We start from the raw sequence: 24,576 nt of genomic DNA on the forward strand, positions 1-24,576 counted from the left end.
TTCCTTTGAGGAATGAGGTACCTTATAGTATTTTTAACCAGTTCACATGTGTTGAAAGCCATTTGTTTTGCCAATAAATTATTTCTAACATTGCTAATGCTCATTAATGTCCTCTATTGAAAATAGAGCTTATAGAAGTTGAAGTAAATGCCTGTTGACATGTCTAATGTTTTTGGAGCTCTTTTCTTGTACAATCATCATGCAGTTAGAATGTCTGGCTAGGTAAATATAATTGATGATAACACTGACGATAAAGCCACATGCATGATACTTTTTTTGAACAATATGTGATATAAATTATGTTAAGTTTAAATAAGAGGTAACAATGAAAGGAAATGAGTGAGCTGGAAGTTACAACCTTGCCGAAAGTAGTTTCTGTTATTTTATGAGTTGTAGGAGTTCCTACAATAGCTTTGACAGGCATGAATCATTGAGTGACTCCAAATCCTTATTTGTGGTCAAATCACCTTGGGGAGGACTACAATCCCCAGAAGGCAATGCTCTGCTCCCTTGACTCCGCTTCCTGAAACGGCCGGGATTTGTAGTTTACAGAACGACGCCTTACAATCAAGTTTTACGCACTTGTCTGCAAGGACTCGGCCGTAAAGTCCTCTCCTCCATTCATGGCGTTCATTTTTGGGATTAGTTCATGTTTCTGAGCCTAATCTTTGTGTCTGGCTGGCCCGGAAGCCAGCGGACGGTGGGCGGGCAAAACGCTCTAGGCCCAGCGGTTTTCGTCTCTATGACCATAAGAGGCGGTCCCCGGTGTTCTAAACAGCGGACACCGTGGGGGTGCGAGTCAGTTTTGCGAGGGGCTATCAAGGGAAGATGGCACCTGTAAGAGGTGAGGTGGAGGAGTGGAGGGATGGAGGGGTTGAGGGGGAGTGGAGATGGGGTGCCTCCGGACTGGGAAGCCCGCAGGGTTGGGGGGTGGGGAGCGGTGGCAGAAGAGCGTCGGCTCCAGTCGGCACCTGTCGGTGGCTCAGCCCTCTCCGCGCCTGTGGGGGCTCTGGGGCTAGGCTGAGGCACCTGGCGGCAGGAGTATGTACTGAGCCACTCCCGACCCAGTCTGCGCCCCCGCTTGTCGGGGCAGCCAGCTTCCCACTAAGGCTGCCGTCCCGGCCAAGGACTGCGCGGGACAGTTCAGGGACTTCAGACAGCGTCGGCGTCGAAGAGATGGTCGTGGGTGGGAACCAGATTCAGAGAGGCCCGGACTGCAGCGGACCGGGAGAGGGGTCGGGGCACAGGTTCTGGCTGGACCGGTATCACCGAGCAGGAGGCAGGACCGGTCGCCGCCTGTGTCTGGGTCTTAGATGCCTCTTCTGCCCCTAAGATGCTCGGAGGCTTAAGGGAATGCTACGGACGCAGAGCCTAAGCAGCGGCACTGAAACCGTAACGGGATGCAGAAGCAATCTTTAACAGAATTCCTCCTCCCAAGGACAGTGTTGTGTGTGGTTAGAACGAACACTGATATTTTGGGTGGAAGGTGAGATCCACCTCCACCCCTCTGCAGGAATGGCAAGTTAGAGTAATACTATTTGATGACTAATTGCCATGAACTGAGGGTGAGCCTCCTTAACTCCGCAGCCCTTTTGTTTTCCTGAGTAGGGGAAGTTAGGACCCGAGCTGAATTTCTTGAGGGTAGAGCAGTCGCTAGGAGAGGTTGGGTGACACCCAGTTCTTTCTTCCCCCTTCCCCCATAGAGCGGTTCCTTCACCTCTGAATAAATGTTGAACAAATATTTAAAGAGTATCTTATGTATGATGTCAAATTAGTTTCCTGGTTGGGGTGTCCGCATTTATCATTTAAGCCCTGCCCCTTGGTATTGTCTTAGTTTCATTTGCTTTTCTTATGCATTCTCTCTTTTTCGAATAAGTCCAACCTTAAGAGCCTTTTTTGTAGCAACACAGGAAGTAAAGGGGAAAAAAAATGGGAAGGCAAGACTAAGGATGAGCAAAACTTATCTGAGAAATAGTTGTAGCGATTTATCAATTTAGGCTATTGCCAATACTTATTTGTTGTGCCTTTGTCGTGTTATAAACCTACAGAAATGTATAATCATAACAAAATTGCAGTTGCCATAGCTATCTGATATTTACAAAGGATTTATCTGAAACTTCCTGAATTTCCAAGTTCTCAGGTATTACAAATAATGTCCCATCTAAAGTATAGTAAAATATAACAACAACAACAAAAATAACTTCAGACCCTAAATTTATTTTGGGAACATTTTCTATACAGAAACAAATACTGTGTGCGAGCTAATGGGAACTTGATGAGAAACAGAGAAAAACAATGCAGATGTGCTAATGTGCCAACTCAACAAAGCAGTTGTTGAGTTGGGGCCTAGGTTTATAGTTACCGGCCTTGGGCACAACGTGAAAACTTAACAAAATTTACAGTGAGTGCATGAGATGAACTTTTGATTTACCTGAAAAAAATGGAAATCGCTAATAATTGAAATTTCAAACAGAAGAATTTGTGACTGGCTTGAAGAAGAACTATTTTGATCCAATGTTAAACTGAAATTAGAGAAAACAATGCAGCATTAAGTATTTTTTAAGTTTGTTTTTTACATGGATTCCACACCAAAGCCCTACATGTTTTACAAATGCCTAAACTTATTTGTTTGCTCTTCCATTCAGATCAGTAGTTATTTTCAAGAATATAATATCTATTCCTATATAATCGCTGTGCAAATAGGTTTACTTTCAAAGTTGATGACAGTGATAACTAGGTCAGAATATATACCTGTAGGCTATACAGATTTAGTTTAGTGGGATAGTTTTCAGTTTGGCAGGCCTGACCTCTCTTATATATGAAAGTGTTGACAATGTAGGACATGGGTTGGCAATTTTTTTTCTGTAAAGGACTGGATGTCATGACCAGTCAACTGCCATTTCAGGGCTAAAAGGTAGCCATAAACAATTTGGAAACAAGTGAGCATGGTTGTGTTCCAGTAATGCTTTGTTTATGGATACTGACATTTGAATTTTATGTATCGCAAAAGGTTATCTTAAAAGTTTTTTGTTGTTTTCTGCTCTGGCTTGTGTGCGTCAGTTGATTGGAATGTCATCCCATACACCAGAAGGTTGGTCAGGAGACATACCTAGGTTGTGATTTTTATCCCAGGTCGAGGCATGTATAAGAGGCAACTGTTTGATATTTCTCTCTTTCTCCCTCCTTCCCTCTCTAAAATCAATAAACTTACTAAAAAGTCTTTAAAAAAGTTTTTCCCCCATTTAAAAATGGAACTGTTCTGAACTTTCAGGCTGTATAAAAATGAAAGATGAAATATAGTTTGCTCACCCCTGATCTAGGATATGGGAAGTGCTTTCTCCTTTACTGAGTAATTAAAGGTTATTGCTGTTTATTTTTGAAGTTATATACTTCAAACTTGTGTGGGAAAGTTTTAGAACAAAGGAAGTATTGTAGTGATCTTCACTTCCTTTCACATAAAAATTTCTTTTTAGCTCCTCAGATCTTTTGGAAAGAATGTTTAGGCAGATTCAAGCTCTGTGTCTTCTGTTCTATCACATTACTTTTTACAATAGTTAATACTTGCTATAACTTAAACATTCTCTACAATTAACAAAAAATTCTTTAATTATCCCCAGGGAAATATTTATATTGAAGAACCTGTAACTTCATAAGTTCTTGCCTTACATAATCTAAAGGTAATTTGTTTGAAACTCCTGTTTTATTTCCTTATGAAAGTCATCTTTGAGTTGTGGTGAGGCTCTGAAAGCAGTGAACACAAGCACGCCTAGTGTACATTGTAGTTACAGTAGCAGCCCAGTCACCCTATGCCCCTCTGATTCTTAAACTGTTGTCAAACTATGGCCCACTGGCCAGATCCAGCCTGTCGTTTGGCTTTGTCACCCCCATAAGCTAAGAATGGTTTTTACAGATGAGTATTTGCAATTGATTTGATAGAGCACTACTTTGAAGACTGATGGAGCAAAATGTTACCCCTCAAAATAATTCCATTATAATATAGCAGACCTATATTATAAAGCATTGTACTCAATTATTATATTTTGAATTTGTCAAAAAATTGTTTTCTCTTGTTACTTAAGTACTTATATGATATTCTTGATTTTGCTTTGTAGGTGGAAAAGCTTAAACTATTTACTGTTTGCGTTTTACAGAAAAATTTTGCTGATCCTTGTGTAGTCTTAGCCTGAAGATTTGAAAGGTTAAGGGTGAGAGGTGGGAGGTTTGTAAAGAAAGTAGAAATAGTTTGAGCCTTGGGTGATGGCAGTATCAGAGCAGGGCTGGGAGTAAGGAAGTGAGAGGAAGACCTGGTACTCCAGTGCCTGGTGCCTGCCCAGGTGCCTGAGTGATGGCTGCTGCTCATGTATACTTGCAAGCAGTTCTTAAATTGAGTGTTTATAAGTTGTGCGTATCCTGCATTTCAGGTTTTATAGGGCTTTGTTCTTAATACTCTTATGAGTTGTGAAGTATTTTTCTCTATAATGCCATGAGAGGGTAAATGATTTATCTTTTTATTATGATATAGTTTTATATTACGTTCCACTTTTATCACTCAGGTATTACTTTTGTTTTCTTTCTGCTGTGTTTAAATTTAGAATATACATTGCTGTAACTTGTTTTCATCTTTCCATGCTTCGCTTTCACAAGTTTGAGTTATAAAGATACATAAAAATACATAATTTATAGCATCTCAAACTAAAGTCAGTCTTGCAGTTGAGGCATTCCCAAGGAACAAAATCAGTGCCTAAGTACTTGATATTCAAAGTCAGCTGTTTTATGTATGTATGTTTTTTATATTCATGTAATTGGAAAGTATTGTTTTGAAATAAATTTTTAAATATGGGTTTAAAAAGTTATTTTGTACTTGAAATTGGAAAGCATTTGAGGTATAATGTTGGTTAACTTCTTTGTACATTGATATTGTCTACTAAATAATATCTTTGTTGCCATATTTTCCAGAAAATGTCAGTTTATTATTCAAGTTATACTGCTTGGCAGTGATGACCCTGGTGGCTGCAACTTACACCATAGCTTTAAGATATACAAGGACATCAGACAAAGAACTCTACTTTTCCACCACAGCCGTGTGTATCACAGAAGTTATAAAGTTACTGCTAAGTGTGGGAATTTTAGCTAAGTGAGTATAATTCCTTTTTAGTGTGTTAAATTATTTTTCCACTTAAGGTATTTTCATTATTAAAAAAAATCAAACTACATTTTTATGCGTTTGATTGCTCTAGAGCAGTGTTTCTCAACTTGGGGTGATTTTGATCCCCAGGAGATATTTTTGGTTGTCCCAACTTGGGGGATGCTCCTGGCATCTAGTAGGTAGAGACCAAGGATGCTTCTAAACATCCTATAACACACGGGACAGCCTTCCACAACAAAGAATTATCCAACCAAGAAGTTGAAGAAGGCTGCTCTAAAGCAGGGTTGGCAAACTGACCTGTGAGTCAAATTGAAATTGCTGCCTATTTTTTGTTACAACAGAGACTATAACTCACAAAGCCTAAACTATTTGCTATTTGACCCTTTAAGAAAAAATTTGCTGACCTATGTTTTAGAGGAATATAATGATAATAATAGTTCATATCTCTAGAGTGTTTCCTATGTTAAGTGCTGGGCACTGTGTTATGTGCTTTTCATTAACCATCTCATTTAATCTATATTTTTAGGTACGTACTACAGTTACCTCCTATTTTACCTGTATAACATCTGAAGTCCTCAATATTGCACTATTAATATGTGGCAGCACTGGGCTTTAAATCAGTAACATCACATGAGAATCATTTTAGGTAAGGATACAGTGTAAAAGAGGGTTAAGAATAGGGGCTTTGAAGTGAGGCAGACCTAATATTTATTGTAGCCTCACTGGGATTATGATATACACACATTTCTTACCTTCTAAGCTTTAGTTTCTTCATTTTTTAATCAGAGAAGAAAAATATAGGGTTGTGAGAATTAAATAGAATCTGTAGGAAATTCCTGAGATTTATGATCCATGGACCCATCTGGGTCATGTGGGCACGTGAGACTATCTAGGTTTCAAGATGTGGGTTGGTGAGAGTAGGGAACCAATGAGGAGTAGCATGTGTTGATGTTTAGGTAGAAACAAATTATATTGAAATTTTATTTAACAAATATTTATTAAGTGATTTCTCTGTGACGGTTTTATAATAGGTGCTGAATGTACAGTTATGAATGAAATAGATATAGTTCCTGCTTGCTTGGAACTTAGATGTAGTGGATAAGACAGAAAATCAGTAAACACACACATGGTTGCAAATAATTATGTGGGAAACATACTGCAAACGTGGCTTGGGGAGGGAGAAAAGAACAGAAAAATAACGAGGCCAAAAGGGGGAAAGCTTTAATACATTTGAGTTTAAAATTTATCATATAGGCAGAAATACTGTGGCAGCCTGACTTGTTAGGTTGCAAGTAAGGTAAAATCTCAGACCTTTCAGTTCCTTACTTAGCAAGATTCATTTTTGATGATATTTGGCTTTCATTAAAGGATTCTATGTTTTGGATAACGTCAGCTAAATGAAAGACCTTATTGTACCTTTAAAAGGAAGTGTTCCAAAGGTAAAGATCTCTATGTTTAAAATGTCAGAACTGTTTCCACATAACAACCTAAGAGTTAATAAATTAATAAAATCTTAATGTCTAATTTCTTTTAGGACAAATATAGGGTTGTTGGACGAAGAGGGATGGGGGACACATTTCTTCTTTTTATTTCCTAACTTCCATAGGGAGAAAAATGTGTGACTTGAGATTAAAATCCGACTGTCAAGCATGAAATCAGCTATTTTAAACTATAAGAGCAAATCATGGTTCCATTGTTTTGTAACTGTTAAGAATTATTTTAAAAACCAGTGTGCAAAAAGAGCAATGAGACCTTTAGTGTAACTCAGAGTTGGACTAGTCTTCTGCCAACCCACCTGCGTAGATTTTTTTGTTCTGTTTTGGTGTTTTTCCAGCTTGGTATTGCTTGGTGTATAGTATTTCTTATTCTTAAGCTATTCAGTGTTATCGGTCTGGTCAGTTATAGGTGGTTTTGTGGAAACTTTTCTGAAATTATATTAAAATTCAAGTACAAAAATTTCTAAAATTTCTCAGCCAAGTCAAATAATGGTGTCGAGATAGCAAGTTTAGAAAACCGATAGTGTACTACATCAGTATCATCAATAATTAGTAGCTGTTTCTGTCACCAGCATAATGTAGAGGCTCTTGTAAACATTTTCCTGAAAGTACACAAAGAACAGGGACAATCAGGCAAAATGAAAGAAGTATGATTACAGAGTTTTGGTGGTCAGCATTTCACATTATATGGCTAATAAGAATTTGGTTGTGAAGAAGAATTATTTAAAACATTTAAAATGCAAGGTGTTTGTAACTGGAAAAAGGACTGAAAAAATTTATAAAACATGAAAAAAGTGAAATGCATTTGAAATTACTGGATTTTAAAATGAATATGATTTTTAAGGAGAAATATGTTGGCAGATTATCATGTATTTATTAAAAATACATTGGTAGAAATGAAATACCTGCTATTCATAATAAAAAATATTTTATTTCTTGGAACAAAGAGTTTACTTTTAAGAGGGTATCTGTGAAAATGTTAATCTCTTGGAATGATAAAAGTAATGATATAGGAGAATTATTTCAGCCTATGAGGTCACAGATTGGTAACTACAAAATGAAATGGAAGAGCATTGTGATTGCTTCTTCTGCTTCTTCAGCAATATGTGACGAGACAATTGATTTAATGAAACTAAAGCACGGCCGCCAGTTTGGGAAAGATACTGAATGAAAAAGCTGAAAGTTGATCCTAGATTTTGAGAGGAGAGTTGGCTTATAATAATTCACCTGAAGCAGTTTGGAATAGGGAAAAGATGAATAAAATACATGGCCAGACTGTGATTGGGCCACTGAGAATGAATTGAACAATGAGTTGCAGCAAATTAAAGAGCCTAGAACTTTCTGTGTGTCTTTTCTGTTTTGTTGTGTGAAGTTTGCACCTAAGTTAAACATTTTCCAGATATTCTCCATGCAGTCATTTCTTTGTACAATATTAAAATTGGTAGTTAAAAAAGTAAGTGGATCAAAGGCAAGTAGGATATTATAGTTTGTCAAGAAACACATGTTGGATATCAGTGCTTTATTTGCTGTGATGGAGAAAGTTATAAATATCAAAAATATATTCGTTAATTGAAAAATTTTTTGAGTTGATTTGTTATACACAAAGTTAACCAAAATTGATTTCATATTTTTGAATTTATATTTGTTTGAAAATTCTTCACCACATGATGTTAAATAATTCTTTGTTTCATAGTAGAAGCAATACTTTTATATGAGAGAAAGGATGACAATTTCAGGATATTGTGAGAGAATGTGAAAGAATTTATTAGCAGTAGCAAGGTTTAGAACTTGAAAAACCTCTTCAGAGAAGAAAAACATTTTTTTGATGGTTAAAAATGTGTTTACTCCATCTTCCCAGGAAAATAAAGTTAATGTGAAGATTAGAAAGTATATTACTAAATTTGATTTCAAATTTTTAGAGAATGACAGGAAAAGGGAAAATAAACTGAAACTACTATTTAAATGGAAAAAACTATTAAAGGAAGTAAATGCTTCTTCCTTCTTCCTACCCTTTACCCTATGATAAAGTATAAAACTATAGAGTTGATACAAATATTGCAGAACTTGAGTTTTATCTGAACTGTGCAAAGCTTAACCTCATTTTAGACCAACCTGTTTGTCTACTTATTTAGTATGGTCTCTATAGTAATGCTCTTTACTCAATAATATGTTTAGTCTTAGCTAATTGTTAAAGTAAGTACATGTCATTTTATACCATGTGGAGATGGGGGCAGAAACTCAGGAAATATATTGAAATTCATAATGTGTTGCTTATAATTAAGGTTCACTTACAGAGAAACATACATCACTGCCACACCCAAATAACACGTTTCATTCCCTCCAAGCATTTTAAGTGTATAGTCATGCTATGTCTGTTTCAATATATTGTTAAAATGATATGATGGGATAGTCAGTTTCATTCATTTAATCATTCATTTATAAAGCCCCAGTTAGGTGCTCAACACTATTCCATATGTAAGAAATATTCAATATGGTTGAAAATTAAAAAGGCATAGTTCTACCCTCATGGGACTTATAATTTAGTGTCGTCGTCGGCAGCCGTCCGTCTCGAGAGACGATGGCGTAGCTTCCTGAGAGTCTATCTGCACCGCCGAGAATGACTGTGCAGTCCGATTCGGGAGTGACAATCCCTGCCACACATGTTACAGGTGAAGGCAGATGGCTGTTGTTGCTGCTGCTGATAACCGGTATCTGTCTCCTCCCGTGTTGAGTCGACATCTTGCGATGACGCTGGAGTGTCCTCTCAAGTGAAACTGAAGCTACAGAGCCTGGGCAGGGTGATATGGAGGGTCTGCTGTTGCCCATGCAGCAGACCCCCCCTCTCTTCGCAGCTGAAGGGTCCAAGGGAAAGACAAAGTCAATACAGCTTGGCTTCAGGTGCGCCGCAGGAGTTGCCGGTGTTGACTACAATGTCAAACCGCCTTAGGGACTCCGGCTCCGGATTTTCTGTCGGGGTTTACTCCCTTAGCCTTTCCCCTGAAGAGGTATGCCGCAAGGCAGCGGAGGTTTTTTGGGGTCAGAGTTTTCCTTCTCTGATTTAATTTAGTGTAGAAGCAGGTATTTAAGCAAATGTTCAATAAATAATAAATTTGTGGTGTTGAGGGTAACTAGAGGATGCTGTAAATAACTGTAATAGAGGGCCTCTCTTTGGACTAGAGGGCTTTCTCTCTGAGGATGTCACATTTAAACGTAGACCTGAAGATTGAGTACAAGACAGGCAAGAAAAGAGCAGAGAAGACAGAGACAACAGTGTGTTTGAAGTTGCTTAGGTTTTTTTTTAAAGTATATTTTATTGATTATGTTGTTACAGTACTTCCAGTTTTTTTCCCCTTTGCTTCCCTCTGTTCAGTACCCACCTTCCCTCTACCAATTCCACCCCACTTAGTTTATGTCCATGGGTCATGCATATCAGTTCTTTGGCTTCACCCTTTCCTATATTATTCTTAACTTCCCCCTGTCTATTTTGTACCAACAGATTATGCTTCTTAGTCCCTGCACCATTTCCCTGTTTCTCCCCCTTCCCCATCCCAGCTGAAAACCCTCCAAATGATCCCTATACCTATGATTCTGTTCCTGTTCTGGTTTGCTTAGTTGGATTTTGTTTTTATTTGTTAGATCCAGTTATTGATAGTCGTGAGTTTGTTGTCATTTTAGTGTTCATAGTTTTGATCTTCTTTTTCTTAAGTAAGTCCCTTTGACATTTCATATAATAATGGCTTGGTGATGATGAACTCTTTTTAGCTTTACCTTGTCTGGGAAGCACTTCATCTGTCCTTCCATTCTAAATGATAGCTTTGCTGGACAGAGTAATCTTTGTCATAGGTCCTTGCTTTTCATCACATTGAATACTACTTGCCACTCCCTTCTTGCCTGCGAAGTGTCTTTTGAGAAATCCGCTGATAGTCTTATAGGCACCCCTTTGTAGGCAACTCCGCTTCTTTCTTGCTGCTTTTAGGATTTTCTTTATCTTTCTCCTGTGGCATTTTAATCATGATGTGTCTTGGTGTGGTCCCCTCTGGGTCCAGCTTGCCTGCGACTCTCCATGCTTCCTGGACTTGTATGTGTATTTCCTTCGCAAAATTTGGGAAGTTTTCCTCCATTATTTTTTCACATAAGTTTCAATTTCTTGCTCTTCTTCTGGCACCCCCATGATTTGGATATTGGCACATTTAAAGTTGTCCCAGAGGTTCCCAAGCCTCTCCTCATTTTTTTCAATTCTTGTTTCCTCATTCTGTACTGGTTGACTGTTTTTTCTTCCTTATGTTCCAAATCATTGATTTGAACCCTGGTTTTCTTCCCTTCACCAGTTGTTTTGCGTGGATTTTCCTTCGTTTGACTTAGCATAGCCTTCACTTCTTCCCTTATGCATTTGCCATACTCAAGCATATCTGTCAAGCCTGTGTGCATCTTTATCCCTAGTGTTTGGAAAACTCTGCGTCTGTTAGGTTGGCTATCTTCTTGTCGCTTAGTTCTCCCACTGGAACCTTGATTCGTTCCCCCTTTTGGGCCATACTTCTCTGTCTCCTCATTCTGACAGGCTCCTGTTTGTTTGCCTCCGCATCCCAGGTAGAGCTGTCGCTCCTGTTACGTTGCAAGGGGCGGAGCCTTAAGGATTTGTCAGTACAGAGTCATCTGTTTCACCACATTGTGGCGCTGTATGTGGGGGAGGGGTCTGAGAGGGAACAATGCTGCCTGCCCAGCACTCGCCCCTTTTCCAGGCACCTCTCCCACTTCCACACCGGACTGGCGCCCCTCTAGCTGCTGCCCTGCCTGTCATTCCCAGAGTGGGTGGATCTGTGGACATTCTAGGACTGTGATGGCCCTTTAAACAAGTGGACTCGCTGAGAGACTGGCAGTTTCTGCCTCCACCCCAGCCCCCACTGGTCTGCACAGTCAGAAGCAATGAGGCTTGATTGTCCCCGGTATTGGGACCGTGAGCTGCGTGGTCTGGTGAGGAGCTGGGAGCGCTCCCCAGGTGTCCCTCCTGACTTTTTAAAACATGTGACTGTGCTTTCCGCTGGCTTGCCACTGCTACCGCTGCTGCCACCACCACACTGCGTCCTCTCCGCTCCGGCTCCGCGCCTCCGACCTGTCTAGATGAGTATTTCTTCTTTATATTTTTGTTTGTTGGACTTCCATACAGTTTGATTTTCTGGAACTTCTGGTTGTTTCTAGTTTTGAAGGAGTTGTATTCCTTCTTAATTATGGAGGGACACAACAGATCTGTCTATGCCTCCATCTTGGCTGGAAGTCTGAAGTCCCTGAGTTTTAAAGAACAACAAATTAGTGTGTCTGGAGTGTTGTGAGAGGGGAGTAGTGAAGAAGGAGAGGTCAGCAGGATATCAAGAGCAATCCTATGAGCCTATGAAGAATTTTGAATTTTCATCTCAAGCTCATTGGAAATAATTGGTTTAAGTCAGGGACTAACTAATATGGCAGTCCATTTCACTTTAAGACTTACTTTAACCCCTTGGAGAGAATTGGACCAGAAGGGTGTAAGAGATGGAAGTTAGGAAGCTTATTAGAGGCCAGAGATAATGATGAAGAGAAGCTAATTTTATGTTCTGAAAGTGGAATCTATAGGATGTGGGTGGTGGGTTTGGTACACAGTTTATTATTATTATTATTCTTTTTTGGGGGGGTTAAATTATATTGATTATGCTATTACATTTGTCCCAATTTTTCCCCCTTTGTCCCCTCCAGCTAGCACCCCCCACTCCCTCAGGCAATCCCCACACCATTGTCCATATCCATGGGTCATGCATGTAAGTTCTTTGGCTATTCCATTTCCTATACTGTACTTTACATCCCTGTGGCTATTCTGTAACTACCTATTTGTATTTATTAATCCCCTCACCTCTTCACCCATTCCCCCAAACCCCCCTCACATCTGTCAGTGGATTCTTATTATTCACAGTAGTCATATTACCTCAAGTCACCATGGACACTGAATTAGTGAATACTGAGCTATTGCTTCTAGGAGAAATACAGGGTTAGGTTCCAGGGAGCCTCTGGTCACAACATTTCGTTAACTGGTCAATATAACCTTGTTTTATGTGTGTTTATATTTAAAGATACCTTATTTAATATATATTGATTCATTAGCATTGAACTCACAGCCAACTGTTACTGAACAGGGGCCTGGCCCTGAGTGGGTCTTCCTAGGGTCAGCTGTAGCATGTGGGTTCTTGAGTTCATGTGGGAAAGATCTCATAACAGGAGTCCAGGTGACTATGAGGATCTGTTTATTAAAGCTGGGGGCAGTAAAACAAGGAAGGACTTAGCATTGAAGAAGTAACAGGAGAGCCTAGGCTGGGCTGCCTTAGCTCACTGGGAAGTCAGAGAAAAGGGCCCTAGGGACAGGTTCAGGGGATAAGCCTGGGACAAGCTGATTTTTATGTTTCTTTGTTTTTTGTTTTTTGAGACAGGAAGGAAAGCAGATTTGAGGAAAGGGGGTATGCTAGTGGGCATGTTGAATTAATGGGTCCAGAACACAGAAGAGAGGTCTAGGCTGGAGAAATAAACATGGGACCCCTTATCCCACAAATGTATTTAATCTCAGGATTAGAAGAGATTGTTAAAAGAGATTTGTAAAGGTGTTCAATTTTAATGTCCTTTGACTCCATATATATTAAAGGTTATTGCTTCCTGGACAGTGTAACCAAAAACCACAGAACAATATGAAAAGGACATGCAGTAATAGTTGTATGGTTAAACAGATGGAAGTCAGTTTGTTTAAGAAGTAACAGTCAGCCCTGGCTGGTGTGGCTGAGTGGATTGAGTGCCAGCCTGTGAACCAAAGGGTCACTGGTTTGATTCACAGTCAAGGCACATGCCTGGGTTGCGGGCCAGGTCCCCAGCTGGGGATGCATGAGAGGCAATCACACATTGATGTTTCTCTCCCTCTCTCCCTCTCTTCAAAAAAAAAAAAAAAGGAGTAACAGTCAGTCTGATCTGAATCAGTGTCCAAGAATTTTCTGAGAGTTAAATTAAGCAGGTGAGGGTAAGTATAACTTCAGTCAAGTGCCCAAATTAGGCAAATTAGAATCTTTGGGTCCCAAGAATTTAAGCAGAAGCAGTTGTAGCTCCAGGGATCGTGGTGAGCCTTTGGAGACCTAAAGTCTAGTTGTCTAGTTATGCATCTCTAGTGTAAGAACTTTGAGTCTGGAAAGGGACTAATTAATGTAATCTTTGACTAATGAATTTGACCTAACCGCATGTAAAAGCAAGATTTCAGACCCATGTTTTAAATGAAAGGCCAGCCTCTGTCAGGGCTTGAGGTGGTATGGAGTTTCTATACCTAGGAAGTCCTATTTGGACAGAACTCACAGTGGCAATCTAGGTCAGGTGGCTGAGACCCAGTCTCTTTGGCTCTCTTTCCTTTCCCCTTCCCTAGGGTCCAAGGAGCCAGATTGCATCCCTGAGGCATGAGTTATCCCAGTGTTCACCTTATCAGATTGTAGGACCCTTGCTAAAACACTGCAAGATGATAGCTTAATTTTAATCCCAAATATTTTCTTTGTACTACTTATTTAAAAGATTTTAAAAAGAACTAGTTAAAACATTATAAACAGCATTGACTTGAAAAATTTCTCCCTGATGTATTTAGGATTTTTAGCTTCTTAGAGATACAGACTTGCTTCAGTGAGGAGTGCCTGATATATCTTGGGGCAACTAAGATCATGGACTTCACGTGTATTTCTTCAGAAAAAAGTAAAAACACCTCTTTCAGGTTATGGTGAAAGAACAAAAAGCAGAGAAATGCACACCTTGGTGAGGTCTCCAAGAAAACTGGGCAATAAATTATGAGGAAAACGCTTAAAATATATCATTGCTATAATATATAATGTTATAAGTTAAAATTGCCTTAGAAAAAACAGAATAATGTGTGTTTTGGATTGTTGTAACACGAGGCTTTGAAAACGTAATGAGCAGATATCTAACTTCTTTTTTTTTTTTTTTAGAAAGCAAGTAACTACACTTTAGAATACCAACTGTTAATCACTGTCAAAACGTGTTATGTAAGGTGCCAAACATCCTCTTTTAAGATTGCAGCAACTAAATTTGCTGCCTTCAGACATTCAGGACTGTTGCTATTGAGAATGGCAAGCTGCCAGAGTGACAGTGTTAAGGAAATGTTCTTTCCCGTCTCCCCATAAAAATAGGGTGAGGGAACACACAGGTAAATACAGCTAATTTTCATTCTTGATTTCCAAGAATATATCAGGGCATGAAAACAGAAGAAAAAAATGGGCTTTAAAATTTTTTTAAATTGATTTCAGAGAGAGAAAGGAACATCGATTTGTTGTTCTGTTTATTTATGCATTTGTTGGTTACTTCTTGTATGTGCCCTGACCAGAATCAAACCCACAAACCTTGGTGTATTGGGACAATGCTCTAACCAACGGAGCTGCCTAGCTAGAGCCTGGCCTTTGGTTTTTATGCGTGATATTTTATAGTATATTCAAGGCTGTAGTATATTTAGAACCGGTCATTTATTTTTGCCTACTTAGTGGTAAAAGAAAAGTATTCATGATTACTAGATTTTTCTGGAAGATATTGCTGTTACTTTTTAAAAAACTGTAGTCAGTATAGCTAAATATAAGCTTTCAGAGCTGTATCATTAATACATATGTTAAGCAGTATTTAATCTGATTAATACTGAAATCATTTATATCCTTCTTTAAAGCTTTCTGTGTACTAAGATTCCCACATATTCTTCTTTCTTATACCTCCCAGATTTCTTTATTCTACTTTCTGATGTTTTTCTGTGATTTTTGAGCTTTTGTTTTACAAGTTCTTTTAGTATCCTCTGATATTTTTGTAACTTATTTTAAAATACCTTATTTATTTATAATTATATAATACTGCTGTAATTCTAAGGTGCTACAGTAAAACAAGCTTTCCAGTAGTTAGCATTCTGGTGTAACTTGGCTTCTCTAATATCCACATTAGCAAAGGAACCAGAAAAATATACTAAAGCTCTCCTGGCAGTGAAGCAGTAGATCCTAAGCACTGAACAAAAATGTGGTGGTATAGTCAGAAGAGCCAAAGACCTGAAGGTTAATCCAACATGCTGTACTTGACTGATTTGTCACACTGAAGGAAAGGAACACTCAGATTGGCTGGTGATGTCTCAGACCTTTCTTTTTACGTGAAAGCTGAAAGGTGTGGGAGAAGAGATAAGGAGAAAAATGATAGAAAAGGGACTACAGCAACCTTGGTTATTGGTGCAGGTTTGGTTATTAGAAATAGCAATTAGATCCTTTTACAGGGCAGAGTATCTGTGATAAAGAGATCCGCTGTTCTCTCATTAGCCAAAAATTAATTGATACCATGGAAGATATCATCTCTAATGGGTGAACGTAAAATAGCATTGCCCATTGGAAAAGAAAGGACAAATAGCCACTATAGTAGAGTTTGGGGAACCTTATGTGGAAGATAAAATGGACATGGAAGAGGGTAGAATGTGGAGATGGGAACAAATGAGTCCTTCTCAGTAGCTCCTTGCGGAAGTACAGAAGATATATCAATATTCGTCAGTATTTTAGAAGGGCATTAAAAGTGTGGAACAGTGAAAGCAGTGTGTCCTATATGTCACAAAATCTGTAAGATTTATTATCTGCTGTCATATGATTGCTTACTAGTGAGAATTATGACATTAAGGAAAATGTTCAATTATGTTTTCTAATACATCACCTTGTTAATATGGTTGGACCTATGATTATTTTAATCTTTTTTCTCTTTAATTTTTCTTTAGTTTTACAACTAAGAGAAAACAATTTTTTATACTGTTTAAAATGTTGAGTAAGTATATGGGACATGTTAGATTTGCATTAAAAGTAATTTAAAAAGAATATCAAATGTTTAAAGGGCTCATCTTCAGATATCTGGAAAACCTTACTATGGGTTTTCTCAGTAGAATGATCTTTTTGGTATTCTTTCCTCTTTTGGGTAGAGTTCGTTGTCTCCTCCTGAGCTGCGTGTGTTACTTTTCAGTATATAGATTTACCACTGTGATGTGCAGCGGGTTGAATTTGGCACCAGAGGAAGGTCTGTGACTAAGAAGGGTATCTTTTGTTTCTGTGGCCTAGGCCAAATTCCCTGTCTCACTTAAGCATTTTCTTGGGGGCTGGAATGTTGTACATTGATTGGGTAGGCATAGGTAGTCAGTTTAACATTATGGACTTTTTGCTCCCTCTTAGAACATTAGTGATTACTTTTGTAGGAAAAAGTATGTTAACCAAAAATAGAAGCTTATTGTGACTATATAAACTTTGAGTTGAAACACGTCAACAAAGTATTATGGTCTTCTTAAGGATATTGTGAATTGCAGTTAGGACTCTTTGGATTGAGTACATTTTTTGGTGTTGATGCTTATTATAAAACATTGTTTTACTTTTATTTTCATGAAATAAGCGGACTGATTATCTAGTTCCTCCTGAGGAAAAATAAGAATAGTTAAGAGCATGCATAATCAATATGCAGTCAAGTAGTGAATTTTATACACATTACAGTTTTATTTTTGTTGGTATTAGTAAATTATTCTGATTTTCTGCAAAATTATAGATATGTACTTGAGTTTTATGAGAATTTGCTTAAAGATTTACTGTCTACTATACTTCATAAGCACTGAGCTAATTTGCAAATGATATTGACCTGAATCCATCAATTCCTATCCCAAGTAACTTCCACAGCTACCAAAGCCTTTTCCTCTTGTTTGCAATTTAAATTTATTGTAATTAAAAAAAAAAAAAAACAAAAGAAAACTTTAAAAGTGGATATGTAACCTACTTAAAAAAAGATCATGGTGAACTTTATGTAATGGCAGTTAAAGTGTCATGGATTAAATTAAATTTTTATAGGTAATATCAGCACTCTGGTTTCCTGTCTCATTATTTAATATACTCAAAAACCACTGGAACTTTGACCAGAGGTTGATGATGGTAAACCTAATTGTTTTCATATTTTCCCAGAGAGAACTTATAATTGTTTTTTAATGCAATTGTTGCTCTATTTCTTTTAATAAATCTAAAATTAGTTGAAAATTATAAAAAAAATAAGTTTGCTAATTTACATTAATGGACTTAATAGCTATCCTATGTGTGAAGAAGACTTACCAAATGGATGCTTTTTAATTTTACTCCTCAATTCCTTCTCATTCCCCCCTTTTGTTTTTAAAGAGAAACTGGTAGTCTGGGTAGATTGAAGACATCTCTCAGAGAAAATGTCTTGGGGAGCCCCAGAGAACTGATGAAGTTAAGTGTGCCCTCATTAGTGTATGCTGTTCAGAACAACATGGCTTTCCTAGCTCTTAGCAATCTGGATGCAGCAGTGTACCAGGTAAGCGGAAAAGAGCAGAATCTTAAAAAATGGTTTTATATGGTGAAATTATTTTTATTAACCCTTTATCACATCAAATGTTTTTCTCCATAATTCTATTAATGGTATCAGAAATAGTTAACTAATGGTAAGTAAGTTCATTAATTATTTTGTTTCTAGGTGACCTACCAATTGAAGATTCCCTGTACTGCTTTATGTACTGTTTTAATGTTAAACCGGTCACTCAGCAAATTACAGTGGGTTTCAGTTTTTATGCTGTGTGGTGGAGTTACACTTGTGCAGTGGAAACCAGCCCAAGCTACGAAAGTCATGGTAAGGAACAAAATGCTTACCATAACTAAATAGGAAACTTCCTATGTCTTAAACACTTTGGTCACATTGATGAATGTAGCACAATTATAGTTCTTTGAAAATGATCTTTGCCTTATAGATAGGCTTTTTAAATCCCCTTAGGATATAATATTAAAGATAATGTAATTTACTGGCTACCTTTCTTTTTAGAGGGGAATATGCATGAAATATGTTAGAGATGGAAGGTACCTTAATGTTATCCATCCCCTTCATTTTATGGATGAAATTGAAGTCCAGAGAGGTGAAGTAACTTGTCCAAAGTTACAGTCAATAGCTAACCTGTGACTAAAATTGTGACAACTTCTACACAACATGTGTATGTGCAGAACTTCTAGGCCTCTTTTAGACATTTCCTCAGAAACACTGGGCAAGGTTTTGTCCATCTGATGTTCACCATCACCTACCTCTTAAAGTTTTTAATCCTTTTGCAATTACTCCCACTGTCAGTGATAGGGATTAGAGGGGAGTAGTGTTTTTACTGATAATTGATAATGAAAATAGGACAAAAAGTATACTTGACTCACAACTTTTAGTTTGCTAAGAGTTAAAAGTTAAGGTACATATCTGATTTTAAAAATCAGTTATTTTCCTAAAGAGCAGTAGGAAGTGGAATCCATTGCACGACTTTCTGAAAGTCATTAGTTTCCTTCTACAACTAGACTGTCTACAACTTTTAGTGAATGAAAGTTCTCTTAGGAGTATAAGGTGGCTGGGGATGTAAGGGGAGCTTGTGAAAATAGGAAGTCAGCTCCTTTTTATTACAGGTAGTTACTTTCTAGCCTGGTAAGATACCCCCCACCCCGAAAAATGAGTTTTAGATTAATATTTATTGTCTTCTCATGTTTAAACATGCTCATACTCCTGGTGACATTTCAAAAAAACTGATCAAATATGCACTGCACATTTAACTCAGTTGCAGACCTGCAGAGGACTAATGTATTAGAAAGTAAGGCAAGTATGTAATTAAAAGTTAAATGTGAACTTTAAGTAATATTGGGTTGGCCAAAAAGTTCATTTGTTTTTTTCTGTAAAGAAAGCTCTAGTAGTGCTTAGTTGTCTTTAACTTCATTAGAAACAATTTTGTTAAGATTGTATTGTGACAGCTGTCATATCAGCATGCATTTAAAAAAAATCAAAATTGGTTAATTTTTATGTAGCCATTTTAATATTGAAGATGGAAGAAAATACACATACTATGCTTTATTATTTCAAGAAAGGTAAAAACGCAACTGAAATGCAAAAAAAAAAAAGATTTGTGCAGTGTATAGAGAAGGTGCTGTAACTGATCGAACACTGTCGAAACTCAATTGGGTATACCAGTTGAAGTCGATAGCAATCAAATCGAAACATTGAGAACAATCAATGTTCTATCATGTGAGAGATAGCCGACATACTCAAAATATCCAAATCAATAAAGTTATTGATGAAAATGAAAAATGTGTTTTTCATTTTAAAGAAAAAAACCTACAAACTTTTTGGCCAACCCAATACCTCACACCATTAGAGAAGATGTTAGGTTCACCTCACATAGGTAATATATGTGAAAAATTTAGTAAACTAAAGCAGAGTACAGGGCAGCTTTTCCTACTTTTGGATCCCTCTAGAATAGTGATTTTTCAACTGGTCTGCTGTGGCCGGTACACTGGTGTGCCGCAAGAATTTTTAAAACATGCAATACCTGACTATTTAGTCAGGGACACTGACCTCTTTTTTCCCTTAGGTTGTCAAATTAAAAAATGACAACAGCCAACACAATAGCTGTCCAATGTGAATGAATCAGGATGATCTATTTTTTTTGTCAGAATGGCAAAAAATATATTTTTTCTGTGTGCCGCAGACTTTTGGTAGGTTATGTGTGCCGTGAGATGAAAAAGGTTGAAAATCGTTGCTCTAGAGAGTTCTTTCATACTTTAAACAGAGTTCAGCTTCCAGTAACTGCCTCTCGTTGTTTGTTCTTGTCAGAATAACTCAAATTCCTATGAATTCCCATATATCCTCTGAATGTTTGAGGACAGTGTCACATCCCTACTTTCTAAGTTCTTTTTTCCTCATTCAGACAACCTTGTGGTTTCTTTCTATATGGTTTCCAGAGACTTCCTGATCCCTGCCTCTAGCCCCAACACCTCCCTGTATTTTTCTTCTAGATGTATTCCACATTACCTCTAGATGTTGCCTGAGCAGTGTGAGGGATAGCTTGCTAATTCTCTCCTTTGTCCTAAATACAAAAGACTTGTTAAATCAGCATAAGATGATATTTGTTTTTGGGGGGTTAGGGGGAAGGATTTTATTTTTCATTTTATAACTGATTATACACAATCACATGTAGCTGTTCACACAAATACAATTTATCTCGAATGTGTCTTAGGCAGTGGTCTTCTTCTAAATCAAAATGCAGGATGTGTTTGTGTTTATCAAGCTTATCTTAGCTTTGGGTCATTATTTTGGCCTTTGAGGTCTTTCAGTCCTTATCCATTATTAACTTTTTCTTTGAGTATTGTGCTTTCTACAGATTTGACAAGTATATCTTCTAGGTTGTCACTGAAAATTTTAGACAGCACAGGACCAGAGTTCTGTGACTATACCATTAGACCTCTCTTTAGCTTGACAATTTTTTCTTGTTTAAGAAACATTTGTTCTTTCTCAGTTTTATGGGTCAGGAATATGAGGGTGCCTGAGCTAGGTACATCTGGCTTGAGATCTCTTAAAGGTAGCTGTGAAGGTGTTGGGTAGGGCTGCAGTCAACTGGGCCTAGAGGGTGTTTCTAAGGTGGCTCATTCATATGGTTTTGATTGTTGGTCTAGCTTGGTTTTGCTGTATGAACATTCACTCAGCCATAAATAGAATTGTACTGTCATTCTGACTAAATTTCTTTCTCACACACAAAAATACTATGCAAATCCGTCATTTCTTGCTAAATATTGTCTATGGAATTCCTCTCATCACTTATACCAGGAATCCTTTCAGTAAGGAAATTTGGTATGTCTCACTCTTAAGGAAGCCATATTGTTTTCTAGTGATGACCATTAAACATTTTAAGTTCTTTAGGTCATCTGTTCTACCATTTTTCTAGTAATAATTAATAATAGTAATGGCTGTAATCAGTTATACAGCACTAAATACCAGTAATATTCTAAGTGCTTTACATTGAATTCAGTTATGCCTACAACCATGAGAAGCTTGTACTGTTTTTTTTAAGTTTATATTTATTGATTTTAGAGAGAGAGAAACATTGATTTTTTTATTTATACATTCATTGGTTGATTCTTGTATGTGCTCTGACCAGGGATCGAATCTGCAACCTTGGCGTATCTGGGCGACACTAACCAACTGAGCACCGGCCAGGGCTGAAGATAGTACTGTTTTTACTTCCATTTCAGATGAGGAAATTAATAATCAAAGTTGGTTAGTCATGTGTCCACAGTCACATTGCTTGAATCCAGACAGTGTGGCTTCAGAGCCTGTGCTCTTGGTAAACTGTCCTGGGCTCCCTTACCAATCTCAAGCAGCCATCTATAATTTATGCAGCTTTCTTTCCCTTTGCCTTTTGGGAAAAGAGGACAGTATTTACCCAATTTAGATTTTCTGGCATGCTTCCATTCTCCTTTATTCCTTGAAGACATAATTATCAATATCTTGATTTGCTACTGTTTGTGGTCAAGATACTTTTGAATTTGTTTTATTTAGCTAGGTATTTTCATAATAGCAAACCAAATGTCTTGGACTTCAGTGTCCTTTTAAATGTTTATTACTTATTTATTATTTAAAATTATTATTCACAGAAAATATGGAAAATAGATTTGGGTACCCTGTTTTCTTGCCATCTAATAGTATAGCGTAATACTCTTTTCTTCCTGAACTGAACATACTTTTAAAAGCCTTTTAATATTTTAAATTACTTTTGTAAGTCTGTGCTAATTCTGAGTTTTAAATTAGTTTGAATACTAAAATTCCTGGTTAGATTCCTCTTGGTTATGTGCACTGCAGTTCTTTAGTGTGTTCCTATAAAATCAGAATTCATTGAAGATGCTCTTAATTAGTAACATTGGTTTTTTTTTTAACTTCATCAGAATCTCATTCTTTAGGACCTCTTATCCCTCTTAAACCATCTTCCTATTAGCTATGAAATGCTAACTTGAAATTTTATTTTTTGAATTTTTATTTAAGACTGGCACTTATGTCTCTTAATTGTGCTTTGTTTGGCTATAACTCATGCTAAAATGACATGGTGGGTGTTCTCCAAAGTTTTCACCACTTCCACTTCATCACCTGGAAGTTTCTTATTAGTTAGAATTAAATCCATAGTAGCCTTGTCTATAACTGTTTTTCCTAACTGTGAAGCGATTGAACTGGCAGAAAAGCAAGCCAAGAGTTTTATCACATACTATTTTAGCAGCCTGACCTTCCTAGCACTTGGTGAGATGGGTGAAATCTCACACCATTCTGTTTTCTCGTATCTGTGTCAGTCCTGTAGTATGTGTTAGGAAAACATTCATGTTTATCAGCTCTAGTCTATAGCAATGGTTCTCAGACTTTAGTGTGCATCAGAATCAACTGGAAGGTTAAACAGATTGTTGGGCCACAACCCCATGGTTTGATTAAGTAGGTCTGGGGTGGGGCATGCCAATGTTCATTTTCTAACAGGTTCACAGATGATAGTATTGCTATTGATCCTGGGTATTGCTGTTGATTCTCCTTTTATCTTCATGCTAATATTTTAGACCAGGCTTTCTTTTTCAGGTACTTAACATGAAGTAATACTCTCCTTATATCATGCTTATTTATTTTGAACAAGGTGTGTGCTTGTCATATGTTTTTTGGTCATGCATCTCAACTCCTTAGTTTCATTGTTAGTACAGAGAGTGTATTAATGTCTGAGAAAAGACGATGAAAGCTCCTGAGGATTACTTTAGTGAAGAAAAAGGAAATCAAATAAAGATGAAACAATAGGTTGGAGCCCATATATATGTGTCTTGTTAGCACAGTATTATGAATACATATACCTGAATCTGTCCTATCCATGAACTATTTAGGAACCACAGCTGTGTATCATCTTTATCTTTATTCATTTAGTATATAACATAATACATCTGGTACACAAAAAGTATGCTATTAGTATTTGATAAAAATTCAGTGAAGTAAGAAATCTTAAAACAAGTGAAAACTGTTAACGTTTCTATGATTAGTGCTATAAAGGATTGAATTGGGCTGGTGGTAGAAGTTAACATTAGGAGGCAGGCAGATTATGCAAAAGTCTATGCTAGGGTGCCCATGATTATTAAGAAGTAGGCACACATGTTATTTTAAGCATTTACTCTGGCCATGATTTGAGGGCCACATTTTTAACTTAAGTGCTTTGGGTAATCTCTGGTTAGCCTTTTGTTTGGTTTTGTGTTATTCTATAGAATAGCCATTTCTGATTTGGCAAATACTTTCAGTAGGAATGTAACACAAATTTTTGTATTCGTTTATTTGGTCTCTTGAATGAATTCTATTTATTAGTCTCTGAAAATAACTTAAAACATTACGATTGCAGGTGGAACAGAATCCATTGTTAGGGTTTGGAGCTATAGCTATTGCTGTATTGTGCTCAGGATTTGCAGGTAAATCATTAAAGCGTCATTTTATTCTGTTGTCCAAATTAAAAAAATATCCAACTTTAGGGATCTAGTTTATCTTGTTTTATCATAACTAACAATTTTATTTCCAGTAAAGGTTACCTTTTTTACTTATTTAGTTTTGTGTCAGCTATTTTTCCAGTACACACATGGTAGTGTTTAATTCAGTTCAGACCTCAGTCCTTTTTCATATTCACAGTTATCTAAGAATATACTGGTTGTCCTTGACCATCCTGAGTCCTGCCAAGAACCCCAAAGTAAATGAAAAGACCTTTGAAAATAGAGGAAACTAGCCATCAGAAAGCTTCAGTACCTCTTTCCATTTCCATTTTCCTGGAACTGTCACTTTCCTCAGGCTAGATCTGCTTCTTTAGGCTATCAGTCACCAGCAGTATCTGTGTCTCCCCCCCCCCCCCTTCTTCTGCTTCAGCAGATTAGGAAGTATAGAGTAAAGAGAAAAAAGGGGTGGGGTGGAGAGTATCTCAGAAAACTTAGTACATAAAAGTAACAAAGACAGAGGAACAAGGACCAAAATCACCAACATCAAATAAACAAGGAAGTCTGGGATCCTGTAGGGACAGGCAATCTTCCAGTCAAGAGACAG

The 24,576-nt window shown here is 37.4% G+C and overlaps 1 protein-coding gene across 1 annotated transcript in view; it reads left to right on the forward strand.

Moving 5' to 3' along the window:
* The first annotated feature begins 575 nt into the window (after positions 1 to 575).
* SLC35A1 (solute carrier family 35 member A1) overlaps positions 576 to 24,576 on the forward strand; it is a 29,019-nt gene continuing 5,018 nt past the window's right edge. Inside the window, exons 1-5 of the mRNA XM_090280539.1 lie at positions 576 to 844; positions 4,957 to 5,134; positions 17,847 to 18,006; positions 18,166 to 18,318; positions 23,891 to 23,957. Coding sequence (XP_090136665.1) covers positions 829 to 844; positions 4,957 to 5,134; positions 17,847 to 18,006; positions 18,166 to 18,318; positions 23,891 to 23,957 — 574 coding nt within the window. The 5' untranslated portion in view covers positions 576 to 828. The remainder of the gene's footprint in view (positions 845 to 4,956; positions 5,135 to 17,846; positions 18,007 to 18,165; positions 18,319 to 23,890; positions 23,958 to 24,576) is intronic.

Source organism: Furipterus horrens, unplaced genomic scaffold (genome assembly GCF_987537825.1).
Source record: "Furipterus horrens unplaced genomic scaffold, mFurHor1.1.pri manual_scaffold_6, whole genome shotgun sequence".
Lineage (NCBI taxonomy): Eukaryota > Metazoa > Chordata > Mammalia > Chiroptera > Furipteridae > Furipterus > Furipterus horrens.